We start from the raw sequence: 12,982 nt of genomic DNA on the forward strand, positions 1-12,982 counted from the left end.
AGACCATGCAAGGCTGCAGTCAGTTGATCCCTGCACTAAAGGTGAACCAATTATCCACAGTGGGAGCCTTTAACGGTTTTATAATTTACCCGTATTCTTCGCTCTATAAGACGCACCAGACCACAAGACGCACCTAGTTTTTGGAGGAGGAAAACAAGAAAAAAAATATTCTGAATCTCAGAAGCCAGAACAGCAAGAGGGATCGCTGCGCAGTGAAAGCAGCAATCCCTCTTGCTGTTCTGGTTTCTGGGATAGCTGTGCAGCCTGCATTCGCTCCATAAGATGCACATACATTTCCCCTTACTTTTTAGGAGGGAAAAAGTGAGTCTTATAGAGCAAAAAATACGGTAGTAGTAGTAGTAGTAATAATAATAATAATAATAATAATAATAATAATAATAATAATAATAAGTTTGTTTATATGCTGACCATCTGACTGGGTTGCCCTGGCCACTCTAGGCAGCTCCCAACAAAAAAATAGTAAAAGCACCATACAACACCACACACTGAAAACTTCCCTGAACAGGGCTGCCTTCAGATGTCTTAAAAATCACAGATGTTTATCTGTTTGGCATCGCTGGGAGGGTGTTCCACAGGGTGGGTACGCCTACCGAAGAGGCCCTTTACTTGGTTCCCTCTCGCAATGAGGGAACCACCAGGAGGCCCTCAAGTAATCTCATGCCATGCAATTTGGAAGTTACTGACTTTGTGTGCAATCCTATTCATATCTGTTCTTAAGTAAGTCCAAGTGAGTTCAGTGGGATTTACTTCTTAGTAATCGTGTGTAAGATTTCAGGCTTAAAAATGATTTATTTATTCATTCATTCATTCATTCATTCATTCATTCATTCATTCATTCATTCCTTAGGAAACCTTATATGTATGGAATGAACCAAAGCTTTGTACAAAAGGGGTTTCTCTGCCTGAAAAAAAGACAATCATTTGTGAAACAGTGGAGTTCTGGCTAAAGGTTGGTGCAGGTGTTGGTGCTTTCACAGGTGTCCTGCTGATTGCCTTAACCTGCTATTTCTGGAAGAAAAATCAAAAGTAAGTATTTTGTGTTCCATAAGATTATATGTGATACCTAACTGACCAGAAGCTTTGCCAGTGGACAGTATACTTGGGCCACCATCTGTTGCTTAACCATGTGCTACCTGATGGTTTTGGATATACTCTCACAGGAGCAAATACCCATCTCTCTGTACTATTTGAGTTTCTTCTTTTCAGTTTTATTGACTGCTTTCTTGTAGAAGCTGCTATGCAAAATTGAGAAGATCCATTGGGAGGCACCATATTTTGGCATTGCGCAGTGCGCCATATTATGAAAGATTACCAATGTCTGCCCTGCATGGAGCTGCTCTCCCCACATAGGTGGCACTGCAGCACACCTGTAGGGTGGCGGCGAGATCAGGCCTTCTTGGCCACACCAGCAGAGCAAATTTGGGGCTTCCACCAGGGGCGCCATTTCTACTGGGGTTATAGCAGAGGCCATTTCATACTATGGAGCTCAGTGGCATTGAGTGCCTTCCATCAGTTTTGGCTGGTAGCCCAGCTGTGCCCCTGTCTATACAGGGATAACCTAACTTCTGTCCTTTATGATCTGGTAACCTCTAGGGATGCGGGTGGCACTGTGGGTAAAACCTCAGTGCCTAGGACTTGCCAATCGCATGGTCGGCGGTTCGAATCCCCGCGGCGGGGTGCGCTCCCGTATTTCGGTCCCAGCGCCTGCCAACCTAGCAGTTCGAAAGCACCTCCAGGTGCAAGTAGATAAATAGGGACCACTTACCAGCGGGAAGGTAAACGGCGTTCCGTGTGCTGCGTTGGCTCGCCAGATGCAGCTTGTCACGCTGGCCATGTGACCCGGAAGTATCTGCGGACAGCGCTGGCTCCCGGCCTATAGAGTGAGATGAGCGCACAACCCTAGAGTCTGGCAAGACTGGCTCATCTCAAACGGGCAGGGGTACCTTTACCTTTACCTTTAACCTCTAGGTTAGATTACCGCAATGTGATATATGTGGGGCTGCCTCTGAAGATGACTTGGAAACATCAGCTTCCACAGAGTTCAGTGGCCAGGGTATTCGCTGAGGCAAGACCGCTTGAGTATACAACACCAATCTTGGCCCATCTGCACGGGCTGCCAATTAGTTTCCAGGCCCAATTCAGAGTGCTGGTCTTGACCTATAAAGCCTTATGCAGTTCAGGATCCCAGTACCTCAAGGACAGCTCTCGCCATCCAAACTAACCCTGACCCTGCAATTGTCTTCTGAGGCCCTTCTTTGTGTGACCCCTCCATGGGAGGTCTGGAGGGTGGCAACGCAAGAACAGGCCATTTCTGTGGTGGCTTCCCCTTTGTGGAATGCTCCCCACAGGGAGGCTCGCCTGGCGCCTTTGTTATGCATCTTCATGTGCCAGGCAAAAGCTATGGCAGTTGGAGCCAGGAAAAAGATGTGCAGGAAATTTAGCTTTGTGGCCAAAGGAATACGTAATGAGGCCCAAAGAAGTTGGGTCTAGAGGTTTTGGGAGATCCAAAGCACCGTGTCCTGGAAGCAGAAGGCTTCTGTGGTGTCATGCAGAACCATAGGCAGCTCGGGGGCGGGGACAATGGCAGGAGATGCTTCTGGAGGTCAAAGTCAAGGAACCAAGTGGAAACACTGCAGAGCCAGGAAGACTCTTGTTGCTCTGGGGGAATCCTCCACCCCCCAAATGGAACGGGCTTCCCTGGATAGCCATTGCTGTCTAGGAGCATGGATGGCTGGGGCTGGTCCAGAACCTCGGGAAGCTGAACTGCTCAGAAAGATGTTCTCTGATGCCTCCCCCACAAGGGCCAGCTGCACCCACAGCCAAGCACGGTCCCTTTAAGCCCTGCTGGTCTCTTCTGTGGGCCACATCATGTCGACTCTCTTTGAAATCTGAGAATGATGTACGACTTGAGTTCCACCTGGTACTTTGCTCTTTGGAGCTGATGGGAATCCAAAACTGCTGGACGGCATCAAGCTGGGAAAAGGCTACTTTAGTTCTGACAAATCTGCAATACTAAAATCCGCCATGAATTCTTATAGTGAGGTTTTGTCACAAGGTTTGATGTGTTGGAAGATGATAGGACAAAAATGCCACTGTCTCCATTTATACCCTTTAGGTTGGAGTATAAATATTCTAAACTGGTGATGACAGCCAATTCAAAAGAATGTGAGCTTCCTGCTGCTGACAGCTGCGCGATCATGGAAGGGGAAGATAACGAGGAAGAAATAGTATATTCAAACAAACAGTCATTACTAGGAAAACTCAAATCACTGGCAACCAAGGTGAGCAGCTGCTGTTAGTAATTTGCAGCTATATATTGTTTTCAGGCTATTTTTTAAGTGTGCAGGTTGATATGCTTGCGTGAGTGTTGGGAGGACCGCTCCCTCTCCTGCCAACTCCATCCGGCCTAGGGGGCGGGGCCTGCACTACCACTACAGTTTAGAGGCCTGAGCAGCTACCGGCAGCAATGGACAAAATGGTTTTAAATGTTTTAATCGCTTTTAATTTGCAGCACTTTAAATGGTGGTTGTTGTTTTTTATAATATTATATTATTTCATTATTTTATTTTTGCTTGGGGTGGGATAAGCACTGAGTCAGCACTATTGTTCCTTGCTTTGTTTTGTTTTGTTCTGTTTTGTTTTATTATTATTATTATTCTGTTAAATTATTATATAGTTTGTATTTTGCCTTTTAAGGGGAAGGGTCATGGCTGCCTGGGAGTGGGCCTCAGCCAATAGATTGGGTGGGGCAGGTTCCACAGGGGGAGATGTATTGGGACACCCGATCTCAGTGAACACGGGCAGGAGGAGGAGTTATGCTAAGACCAGACCATGTCATTACCGAGGAGGCAGGTTTAGTCGTTGTTGGAGGACTATCCCTGCCTCCAGGTCTGGTCCTGACCGGAAGGATACAGTAATCAGCAAGGGAAACCCACATGACCTGAAAGTGTTGCTGTGCAATGCCAGGTCAATGATGAATAAAACCACTGCCATCCATGACCAGATTGTGGATGGAGGATTTGACCTGGCATGTGTGACAGAGACCTGGTTGGATGAAGCAGATGGGCCTGTCCTTGCCGCTGCTTGCCCACCAGGTTTCTCTTACGCACAGCAACCCAGGTCATGTGGGCGGGGAGGGGGGGTTGCAGTGATTTTTAGGAAGTCATTAGTCTGCACCAGGCGTCCTATTGGGAAGACCCAGTTTTCTGAGTGCATGTTCTGGAAGTTGGGCAATAGGGGCAGTACAGGATTCCTTTTGGTGTACCGACCTCCCCGCTGCACCAAGGATTCCCTGCCCGAGCTGCTTCAGGTCGTGGCGGATATGCTCCTGGAGACACCTAGCTTGGTTGTCCTGGGGGATTTTAACATCCATGCCGGCACGACCTTACAAGGGGCTGCTCGGGACTTCGTGGAAAGCATGGCCTCCATGGGGCTGTCCCTGAATAAGTCTGGCCCAACTCATAGCCACGGACATGCCTTAGACTTGGTGTTTACCTCTACGGATGTTGGTGATCTGACATTAACTAAAAGCGAAACAAAAGAAGTGCCATGGTCAGATCACTTCCTGGTGCAACTGGACTTCTCCGCAACCCTTCCCCTCTGCAGGGAGGTGGGACCGATTCGGATGGTCCGCCCCCGCCACTTAATGGATCCAATTGGCTTCCAGAGAGTGGTAGGGGATGCTTTATCCCAAGTTGATGGCCTTTCAGCTGATTCCCTGGTGGCACGCTGGAATGCGGAGCTAACCAGGGCAATTGACTGTCTGGCTCCGAAGCGCCCTCTCCGATTGCATGGAGCCCGGACAGCCCCGTGGTTTTCCCCGGAGCTGAGGGTGATGAAACAATCGTTGAGACGGCTAGAGCGCCGGTGGCGGAAAACTCATTCTGAATCAGACCGGACACGGGTTAGAGCTCAACGTCGAGCCTACCAAGTGGCAATGGCGACGGCGAAGAGGGCCTTCTTCGCCGCCTCCATTGCATCTGCAGAAAACAGCAGCAGGAGACTTTTTCAGGTGGTTCGCAGTTTATCGGAACCACCTGTACCACCGGGGCCTGTTAGGGACCCCAAGATCTCCTGCAATGCTTTTGCAAAGTTTTTTGCAGATAAAATCGCTCAGATTCAGAAGGAGGTAGACTCCACCGTGGGAGCAGGGCCAGGGCGGGAGAGTGCTAGAGTTCTGTCTGGTCCTGTTATATGGGATCAATTCCAATCTGTTACCTCCGAGGATGTGGACAGGCTGCTTGGACGAGTGAAACCGACCACCTGTCTCCTTGATCCTTGCCCATCCTGGCTGATAAAAGCGAGCCGGGAAACGCTGGGCGATGGGCTCTGCGGGGTGGTGAATGCTTCCCTCTGTGAGGGAGCCTTCCCAGACCCGCTGAAAGAGGCGGTCATTAAACCGCTTCTTAAAAAAACATCTTTAGACCCGGCCAATTTGGCCAACTATCGCCCAGTCTCAAATCTGCCATTCTTGGGCAAGGTGATTGAGCGGGTGGTTGCCGAACAACTCCAAGCACGCCTGGAGGAAACGGACCATTTGGATCCCTTCCAATCGGGATTCAGGCCTCACCATGGGACTGAAACTGCCTTGGTCGCGCTGGTTGATGATCTCCGGCGGGCTAGGGACAAAGGTGAGAGCTGTTTCCTAGTTCTGCTGGATCTCTCAGCGGCCTTTGACACCATCGACCATAACATCCTTCTGGACCGTCTAGAGGGGCTGGGAGCTGGGGGCACTGTCATACAGTGGTTCCGCTCCTTCCTCCTGGGCCGTGTCCAGAAAGTGGTGGTGGGGGGTGAGTGTTCAGACCCCTGGGCTCTCACTTGTGGGGTGCCTCAGGGTTCTGTCCTCTCCCCCATGCTTTTTAATATCTATATGAAGCCGCTGGGAGAGATCATCAGGGGGTTTGGACTGGGTGTTCATCAGTATGCAGATGACACCCAGCTCTACCTCTCCTTTAAATCAGAACCAGTGAAGGCGGTGAAGGTCCTGTGTGAGTGCCTGGAGGTGGTTGGAGGTTGGATGGCGGCTAACAGATTGAGGTTGAATCCTGACAAGACAGAAGTACTGTTTTTGGGGGACAGGAGGCGGGCAGGTGTGGAGGATTCCCTGGTCCTGAATGGGGTAACTGTGCCCCTGAAGGACCAGGTGCGCAGCCTGGGAGTCATTTTGGACTCACAGCTGTCCATGGAGGCGCAGGTTAACTCTGTGTCCAGGGCAGCTGTCTACCAGCTCCACCTGGTACGCAGGCTAAGACCCTACCTCCCCGCGGACTGTCTCGCCAGAGTGGTGCATGCTCTAGTTATCTCACGCTTGGACTACTGCAACACGCTCTACGTGGGGCTACCTTTGAAGCTGACCCGGAAACTGCAATTAATCCAGAATGCGGCAGCTAGACTGGTGACTGGGAGTGGCCGCCGGGACCACATAACACCGGTTCTGAGAGATCTGCACTGGCTCCCAGTACGTTTCCGAGCACGATTCAAAGTGTTGGTGCTGACCTTTAAAGCCCTAAACGGCCTCGTCCAGTATACCTGAAGGAGCGTCTCCACCCCCATCGTTCAGCCCGGACACTGAGATCCAGCGCCGAGGGCCTTCTGGCGGTTTCCTCATTGTGAGAAGTGAGGCTACAGGGAACCAGACAGAGGGCCTTCTCGGTAGTGGCGCCCGCCCTGTGGAACGCCCTCCCATCAGATGTCAAAGAGATAAAGAATTACCTGACATTCAGAAAACATCTTAAGGCAGCCCTGTTCAGGGAAGTTTTTAATATGTAATGCTGTACTGTTTTTAACCTTGATTGGGAGCCGCCCAGAGTGGCTGGGGAAACTCAGCCAGATGGGCGGGGTATAAATAATAAATTATTATTATTATTATGCCATTTTTTACTGGTTCTGGGAACAAAGCAGCACAGCTGGGTACCCCCTGCTATTCCCATAGAAGGGATGGGAGATAAGGATGTCTATTTATCTGAAGTACTTGCATCCCAACCTCACCAAAATCTGAAGGTGGCTAACAGAAAACCACAAAATTTTTAGACAGTAAAAGCTTTCAAAATAGAATGATTTTTCTATGAAGGTTGTGAGGCCAAATAATCAAATGAATAAAAGCTTTGCTTCAAAGAGCATATATATTGATTTTCTCAAGGCTTCCGATATGTTGATTTGAGAAGTGAGATTTTGAGATTCAAGTCCAGCTCTGTTTCCTGGATGGTGTTGACTTTAAAAAAACAAGCAAGCAAACCATTAATATATTAACTAGCCCACATGGATTTTCAGTCTGCAAATGCATGTTGCTTTGGGGTTTTTCACACGTTACATAATGGCAAACCTTGGTTTTGCCACTTAAAGTATACTAGGCAGTGTGTGACAGCCAGTCCTGGGTCCGAAATGAATTTGTGTGCATGATGCATATCTTTGCAACATGGGCATCCACATGTTTTGTTTACAGTTTACCTTTTCAAATGTATAATTAAAATAGCATCATACCCCAAACTGTTAAGAAATTCTTAGTTCCTGGCCTGAAATAATTTCCTAGTTAAACATTCTATTCTATTCTATTCTATTCTATTCTATTCTTCTATTCTATTCTATTCTATTCTATTCTATTCTATTCTATTCTATTCTATTCTATTCTATTCAGTGGATATATGTGTTTGGCAAAACTGAGCCTTAGGTAACTTGTCTTTGGAATGGGCCCAATGAGTAGCCTGGCTACATCTGGGACTGTAATGCTGCTGAACAGATCACATCCTTATGGGAGATGATCTGGAGCCCTCTGTGTGAATGGGATCTGTGCATCGTATCTATATCTGTTTCTATAATATAAGCACTTATCTCTTTGCTATGCAGGAAAAGGAAGACCGCTTTGAATCTGTTCAGCTGAAATCCTCAAGATCTCAAAATATATGAAGACTTTAACTCTGCCTTTGAACCAGCAAACCTGATCTTGATTTACGCAGGGGCACATTTCTAACATGTCCTGGTTTGTGTCTGAAGGGTGGTTTCCTGTGGGAAATCTTGCACAGTCCAACATGAAGAAACTAGCAGGGAAGAACACGAGAGACTGTTGCCTTATTGTGAGACTGAGTCACTTGCCAAAAAGGAAGGTCAAGCAGATGAGCTCCTGAGCTGGGAATGAAGGTCTGCTCAGGGACAGAGGAAACATGGGCAGTGGCAGCCCAAGATGTTTGGGTGCTTGCTGCAGAAAATCCAAAATGGCACCTCCCAGAGTAGTAACAATATATTAAGAAAGACAGAAGATGGTTTGTGGCCCTTTAATGTTCTCTGCCCCTGTGAGGTGGGTTGCTTCACCTTGTACTGCCTGAGAAAGAGGTCATATCCTGACATGAAGTTTACATGGCATGGCACATGCTTCATTATTTGTAACCCCTTTTAGTCCCAATCACTTTTGTCACTTAGCCGAAACAGAGACTGGCTTTTAGAAAGAATAGAGATGATTCCTTAGTCACTACAGGTATCTGCAGAGGTGTGGAGGTGGCAGGATCCTGGCTTTCCCTTGAAATCACACCACTAGTCACTACTTGAAATAGAAGACCTGCAGACAGGCTTCTTTCTACTCCTCAGAAAGGAGAGTGCTTGTAATGTAAATCTGTAGTGTTTTGCCTAACATTAAGAATTCAACTTCTGCTCCTGCAGAATCAACTTCTGGAGGTGAAAAGACAGGAAGGCCTCTGAAAGGCTAGCAGTACAATCCTGTGTACGTTTACTCAGATATGGAGTTTTCTCCTGTGTAAGGATGTTGTTTAGGATTACAGCTTCACTTGAAGGTCACTTTGCTAGCTGAGGAACATGGTGAGACTTAAGACGTCTAGCTTGGAGGGTCGTCAGGTGGATGTTACTCACCATGGCAAGCCCTTTCGGGATGGAGCAATTCTTCCCAATCCAAATGGTGCAATGACATGGTCAAGATTGTTTCAAGCATGTGGGCTGGATGCAAGGGGCAGCTTTGATCGAGTTTCAGGTCAAGCAGCAACCGTATAGCTTTTGGCATTTAAGAAATGACCCTTTAATGTTCAGAAACTAAAAAGGAGAAGGGATCCCGAAGAGGTCAGCCACTTTGCACACTGCACCGGGGCAATGCATGAGTGCTTCTGTAAGTCATTCCTCAACCTGGAAATACTTGATCCAAATTTGACATGTTTGGGCCTCAAAAGAGAGACATTGATACGCTCTGGTGTTCCTGTGACTTCTCTGCCTCTTTTTGTTAGGTTTTCTTAGGTGTGAGACTTGACCCTTTTGAAATGAAAAGTAATGTCTGAAGTAGCCCCGGTCTAATGACTGGGAAGCACTGCAGTCGGGTCCTAATGCATTCACCAAAACAGAACTTCTTACACTGGAGCTTGTATTGCAAATTCAAAGTCTGCGGACTAATCTGAAGCAGGTGAAGGCAGCGTCAACCCCTGGATTGGGTCCCCTTTCAAACCTCCCTCTGCCCCACCCCACTGACCTACAGGTGAATTGCCCCAGAGGACTCCCCTGATTACTTGAGCGTCAAGTGCGGAATGCCCAGGGGCACCTTCAACAGGGTAGCGGGAGATGGCCCATCCGCAGATACAGCAGCAGTAATCCATCAGTGGTGACCATGGCTTCATCAGCTGAAAAGATTGTGGCTTTGACCACGGAAATCATTCTGAGTCACTGCAACTGGATCCGTAGCTGAGTGACTCTTGCCATGGCTCTGGATGCATTGAGTGGAGTCTAGTTTGACCACATGAAAATATGTGGCTTCCTCATTTCGTTTCCTCATATGAGACCTCAGTTTCCTTTAGCCCAGCAAGTTTTATTGCTCTGCCTGTAGTTCACCAAGGGCCTTGGCCTGAGATCTTTCCCAGCCCCATCGCAGATAAGGGGGATTGACAATGGAACCGTCTGTGTACATTTCATGTGTTCTGTGCACAGCTATGGACCCTCCCTGCCCCACATGAACCAGCTTGTGGAAATTCTTTATGGAGATTATTTACATTTTTCTCTTATCTGTAGTCCTCAAGTAGAGCTGCTCTTCCCTCTTCTTCAGGGATTGATTAAGAGGTAGAAATAACTGCACGCAGGGTACTTTCTCACTTCTGTTTTCTCTAAGCCATGGATTTCTGTGTAGGTATTTGGGAAAGATCTGGCAATCTTCCGCAGGCAGTGTGTGCTGCCCCATGGCCATTATTTTCCAAAACATCCCCCATGTTTGGTATTTATTGCAACAGCATTGTAGCGGTATACCTGTCTGATACTAAGGCCATGTGTAATAAAGCCATTTTCTAGTGTCGTCCATGGTTAAAGTGTACCATCTAATTGGGCCATCTCGGAGGCAGGCAAGGTGGGGAATTTGTCGGAATCCCCAGAACAGCCTTTGGCAACCGGGTGCCCTCCAGATGTTTTGGACCACAACTCTCATCAGCCCCATCTGAGACTGACAAAGAGACCTCTGCGCACAACAACGTTGTGCTTCTTTCTTTGACTTCCAGCTTTGCACATCCCGTTTCATTCAGGTAGATCCAATGAGGGACCCCCAAGGCCGGCCCTGGATTCACTGGACTAACTGATGTCATCGGCTGTGATTGAGAGCTGTGCCTGCTATGCACTGAAGTTTCCTTTTTTGCTTTTTAGAAGCTAAGAAATCTACAACAAAATGGAGTGCTCCTGTTCAGTGTACCAGCCAGCCGTTCCATTCCATTCCCCTTCCCTCCAAGTTTTCATTTCTCACCCAACAGGCTCGACAGGCACACAGCCCTCTCTCCCTACTTCTGTAAATCTTGGGGTTTCTCAAAGCATGCTAATAACTCCCTCTTGTTTCTAAACCAGGCAATTCCCGGTTTAGGCGCATCCAATATGTGCACAACCGTGCACATGCGCACAGCACTGAACCCAAAAATGACCCCCCAAAGTCATAAAGACATCACTGAAACATCACTAAAAGGTTGAAATGGGGTGGAGCAGAGGCAGGGGCAGAACAGGGTGTTTGCAGGCTTTTTAAATGGGTGTTTGATGACATGTGATTTCACGCATTGACCTGGAATGCAACCTGTGCACCAACAGGGAGTTGTCTGCAGTTTTTGGCTTGTGTTGTAACTCTGCACTTCGGTTTGCTGTTGGCATATATCACCTCTTTGCTAAAGGGCACTGAATTCTGCCTAGCCAGGAAGTTCTACAAGTAACTTTAATTTTTGGAGGGCAAAATTTGGTACCCACCATATGCCCAGTCCACCTGAATAAAAACCAAACTAATTTCACCTCAGTCAGATGTTCACACTTGAAACATTATACAGTGCTCCCATTGCTTTGTCAAGTTATCTGTTCTTAAACGTTTATAATAGCTGTTTGTCTCATAAAGTTCTCTTTTGTTATTTGAGCTAATGTATACCACCTACTTATAATGGACAAATACGGTTTAGACCTCTCTTAGCACATAGCACAGGTATGAAACTCCAAAGTGTAGAAACTGCCCTTCGTTGAACTGGATCAGGGAGTGTTGGGAGGCAAGGGAGCTCCAGCTGGATAATGGAGCCAGGTGTCAGTCAACGTATACTGGGTAGAGGGAAATCAGAATTAGAAGTTATTTGCCTCCCAAAGTCTCGGTATCCAGAAAAGCAAAACTCCTGTTTCTGAGACCAATCCAAAGTGCTGGTCAATAAAAGTCCAAAATAGTTTGGGACTAGGATGTTGACAAGGTCATTTTCTCACACAATATCCTGCCTACTTATTCACATCTTTGGTTGATGCTCTGGGTCAGGATCCCAAGGGCTATTGGACATCCTGGCCTGGGGGCCTATTCTGGCACTTTTCTCTGTTGATATTTAGATTTCCGATGGAGACTTGTTTGTTCCAACCCAGAGAAGATCTTAACTATATTTTACCAGCTCAAGTTGAGTTGACTCTTCAGTTTTGTTGTGGGTGTGCTGCTGAAGCTGTTTTAATTTTATTAATTTTAAATATCACTTTATATTTTATTGCGATCATATAAAATGGTGGAAGTTACTCAGTGTGGCAGGATACACATAGATTTTTAATAAATAAGTAAATTTGTCTTCCTTTTCTCTCTTTCCCTAAAGAACAAGCTATGGTTATTTCTAGTTTCCCCCAAAGTGAAGACCTTTGCTTTCTTAATAGCCTCCCTGGGCAAACCTGTTGCCTGAAATGCCTTATCACTGCTGAGATACGAAGGGATTGGGGGAAATACCTCTAGTTTTCATCATACACCATTTCACTGTTCATTTCCAAAGCACCTTCATGTTTATTACTGCCACCACTCAACATTTGTCAAATGATTATTTTTTCCATTAAACCTTGCAGATAACACACCCCTCTATGTCAACTGAGGCTCGCATCCGTTTCCTTTCAAATTTGGGACACCCAATTTCATCTTTCAAAGATTAACATGTTATTAACATGTTAATAGTGCTTCTCTGTGTCTGACTGGAGATGCTGTCTCTGCTGTTATGCATTTATTGAACCTGGGGGAGGATGCCCATAGTTCCCTGGACAAGAACACATTTCCAACATTTTGAACTGATCAAGAGTGAATGGGGCTGCCCATTGTCTAGGGCAGAAAGGCTGGTGAAAGTTTCAGCATGAAATGGCACATTTTGGAAACATGGTTATAACATAACTTTTCATAACTCTAGAGTGGTTCATGGAAGCTACTTTAAAGTTTCTCAAAAAATCTGAGTCTGAGACTTTCCCAAATGAATTTCGATTGTGCGACTGGAATCTCTCTTGTATCATGTGTAGCCATATTGGTTATTAAATTGCTGCTGTTGTTTTCATTTCTTTTTCTTTTTGGAGATGGGGGAGGTTGTTAAAACTCTTTATTTTAACTAATAAATGTCTACATTTATTCAGCTAATTTAACTGACATTGAGTAATTCTTCATATCACACTCACCAGTCAAATCTGTACATAGAGGACCAATTTCCATCCCCCATTACATTTGTGTGTCCAGCGCTCCCAGCCTGGG

The 12,982-nt window shown here is 46.7% G+C and overlaps 1 protein-coding gene across 1 annotated transcript in view; it reads left to right on the forward strand.

The window, feature by feature from the left end:
* Positions 1-10,294, forward strand: part of ELAPOR2 (endosome-lysosome associated apoptosis and autophagy regulator family member 2) — a 91,427-nt gene extending 81,133 nt beyond the window's left edge. Inside the window, exons 20-22 of the mRNA XM_081927652.1 lie at positions 869-1,047; positions 3,137-3,302; positions 7,867-10,294. Coding sequence (XP_081783778.1) covers positions 869-1,047; positions 3,137-3,302; positions 7,867-7,926 — 405 coding nt within the window. The 3' untranslated portion in view covers positions 7,927-10,294. The remainder of the gene's footprint in view (positions 1-868; positions 1,048-3,136; positions 3,303-7,866) is intronic.
* Positions 10,295-12,982: the final 2,688 nt, after the last annotated feature.

Source organism: Podarcis melisellensis (assembly GCF_964234715.1).
Source record: "Podarcis melisellensis genome assembly, chromosome: 10".
NCBI classification, from domain to species: Eukaryota; Metazoa; Chordata; class Lepidosauria; order Squamata; family Lacertidae; genus Podarcis; species Podarcis melisellensis.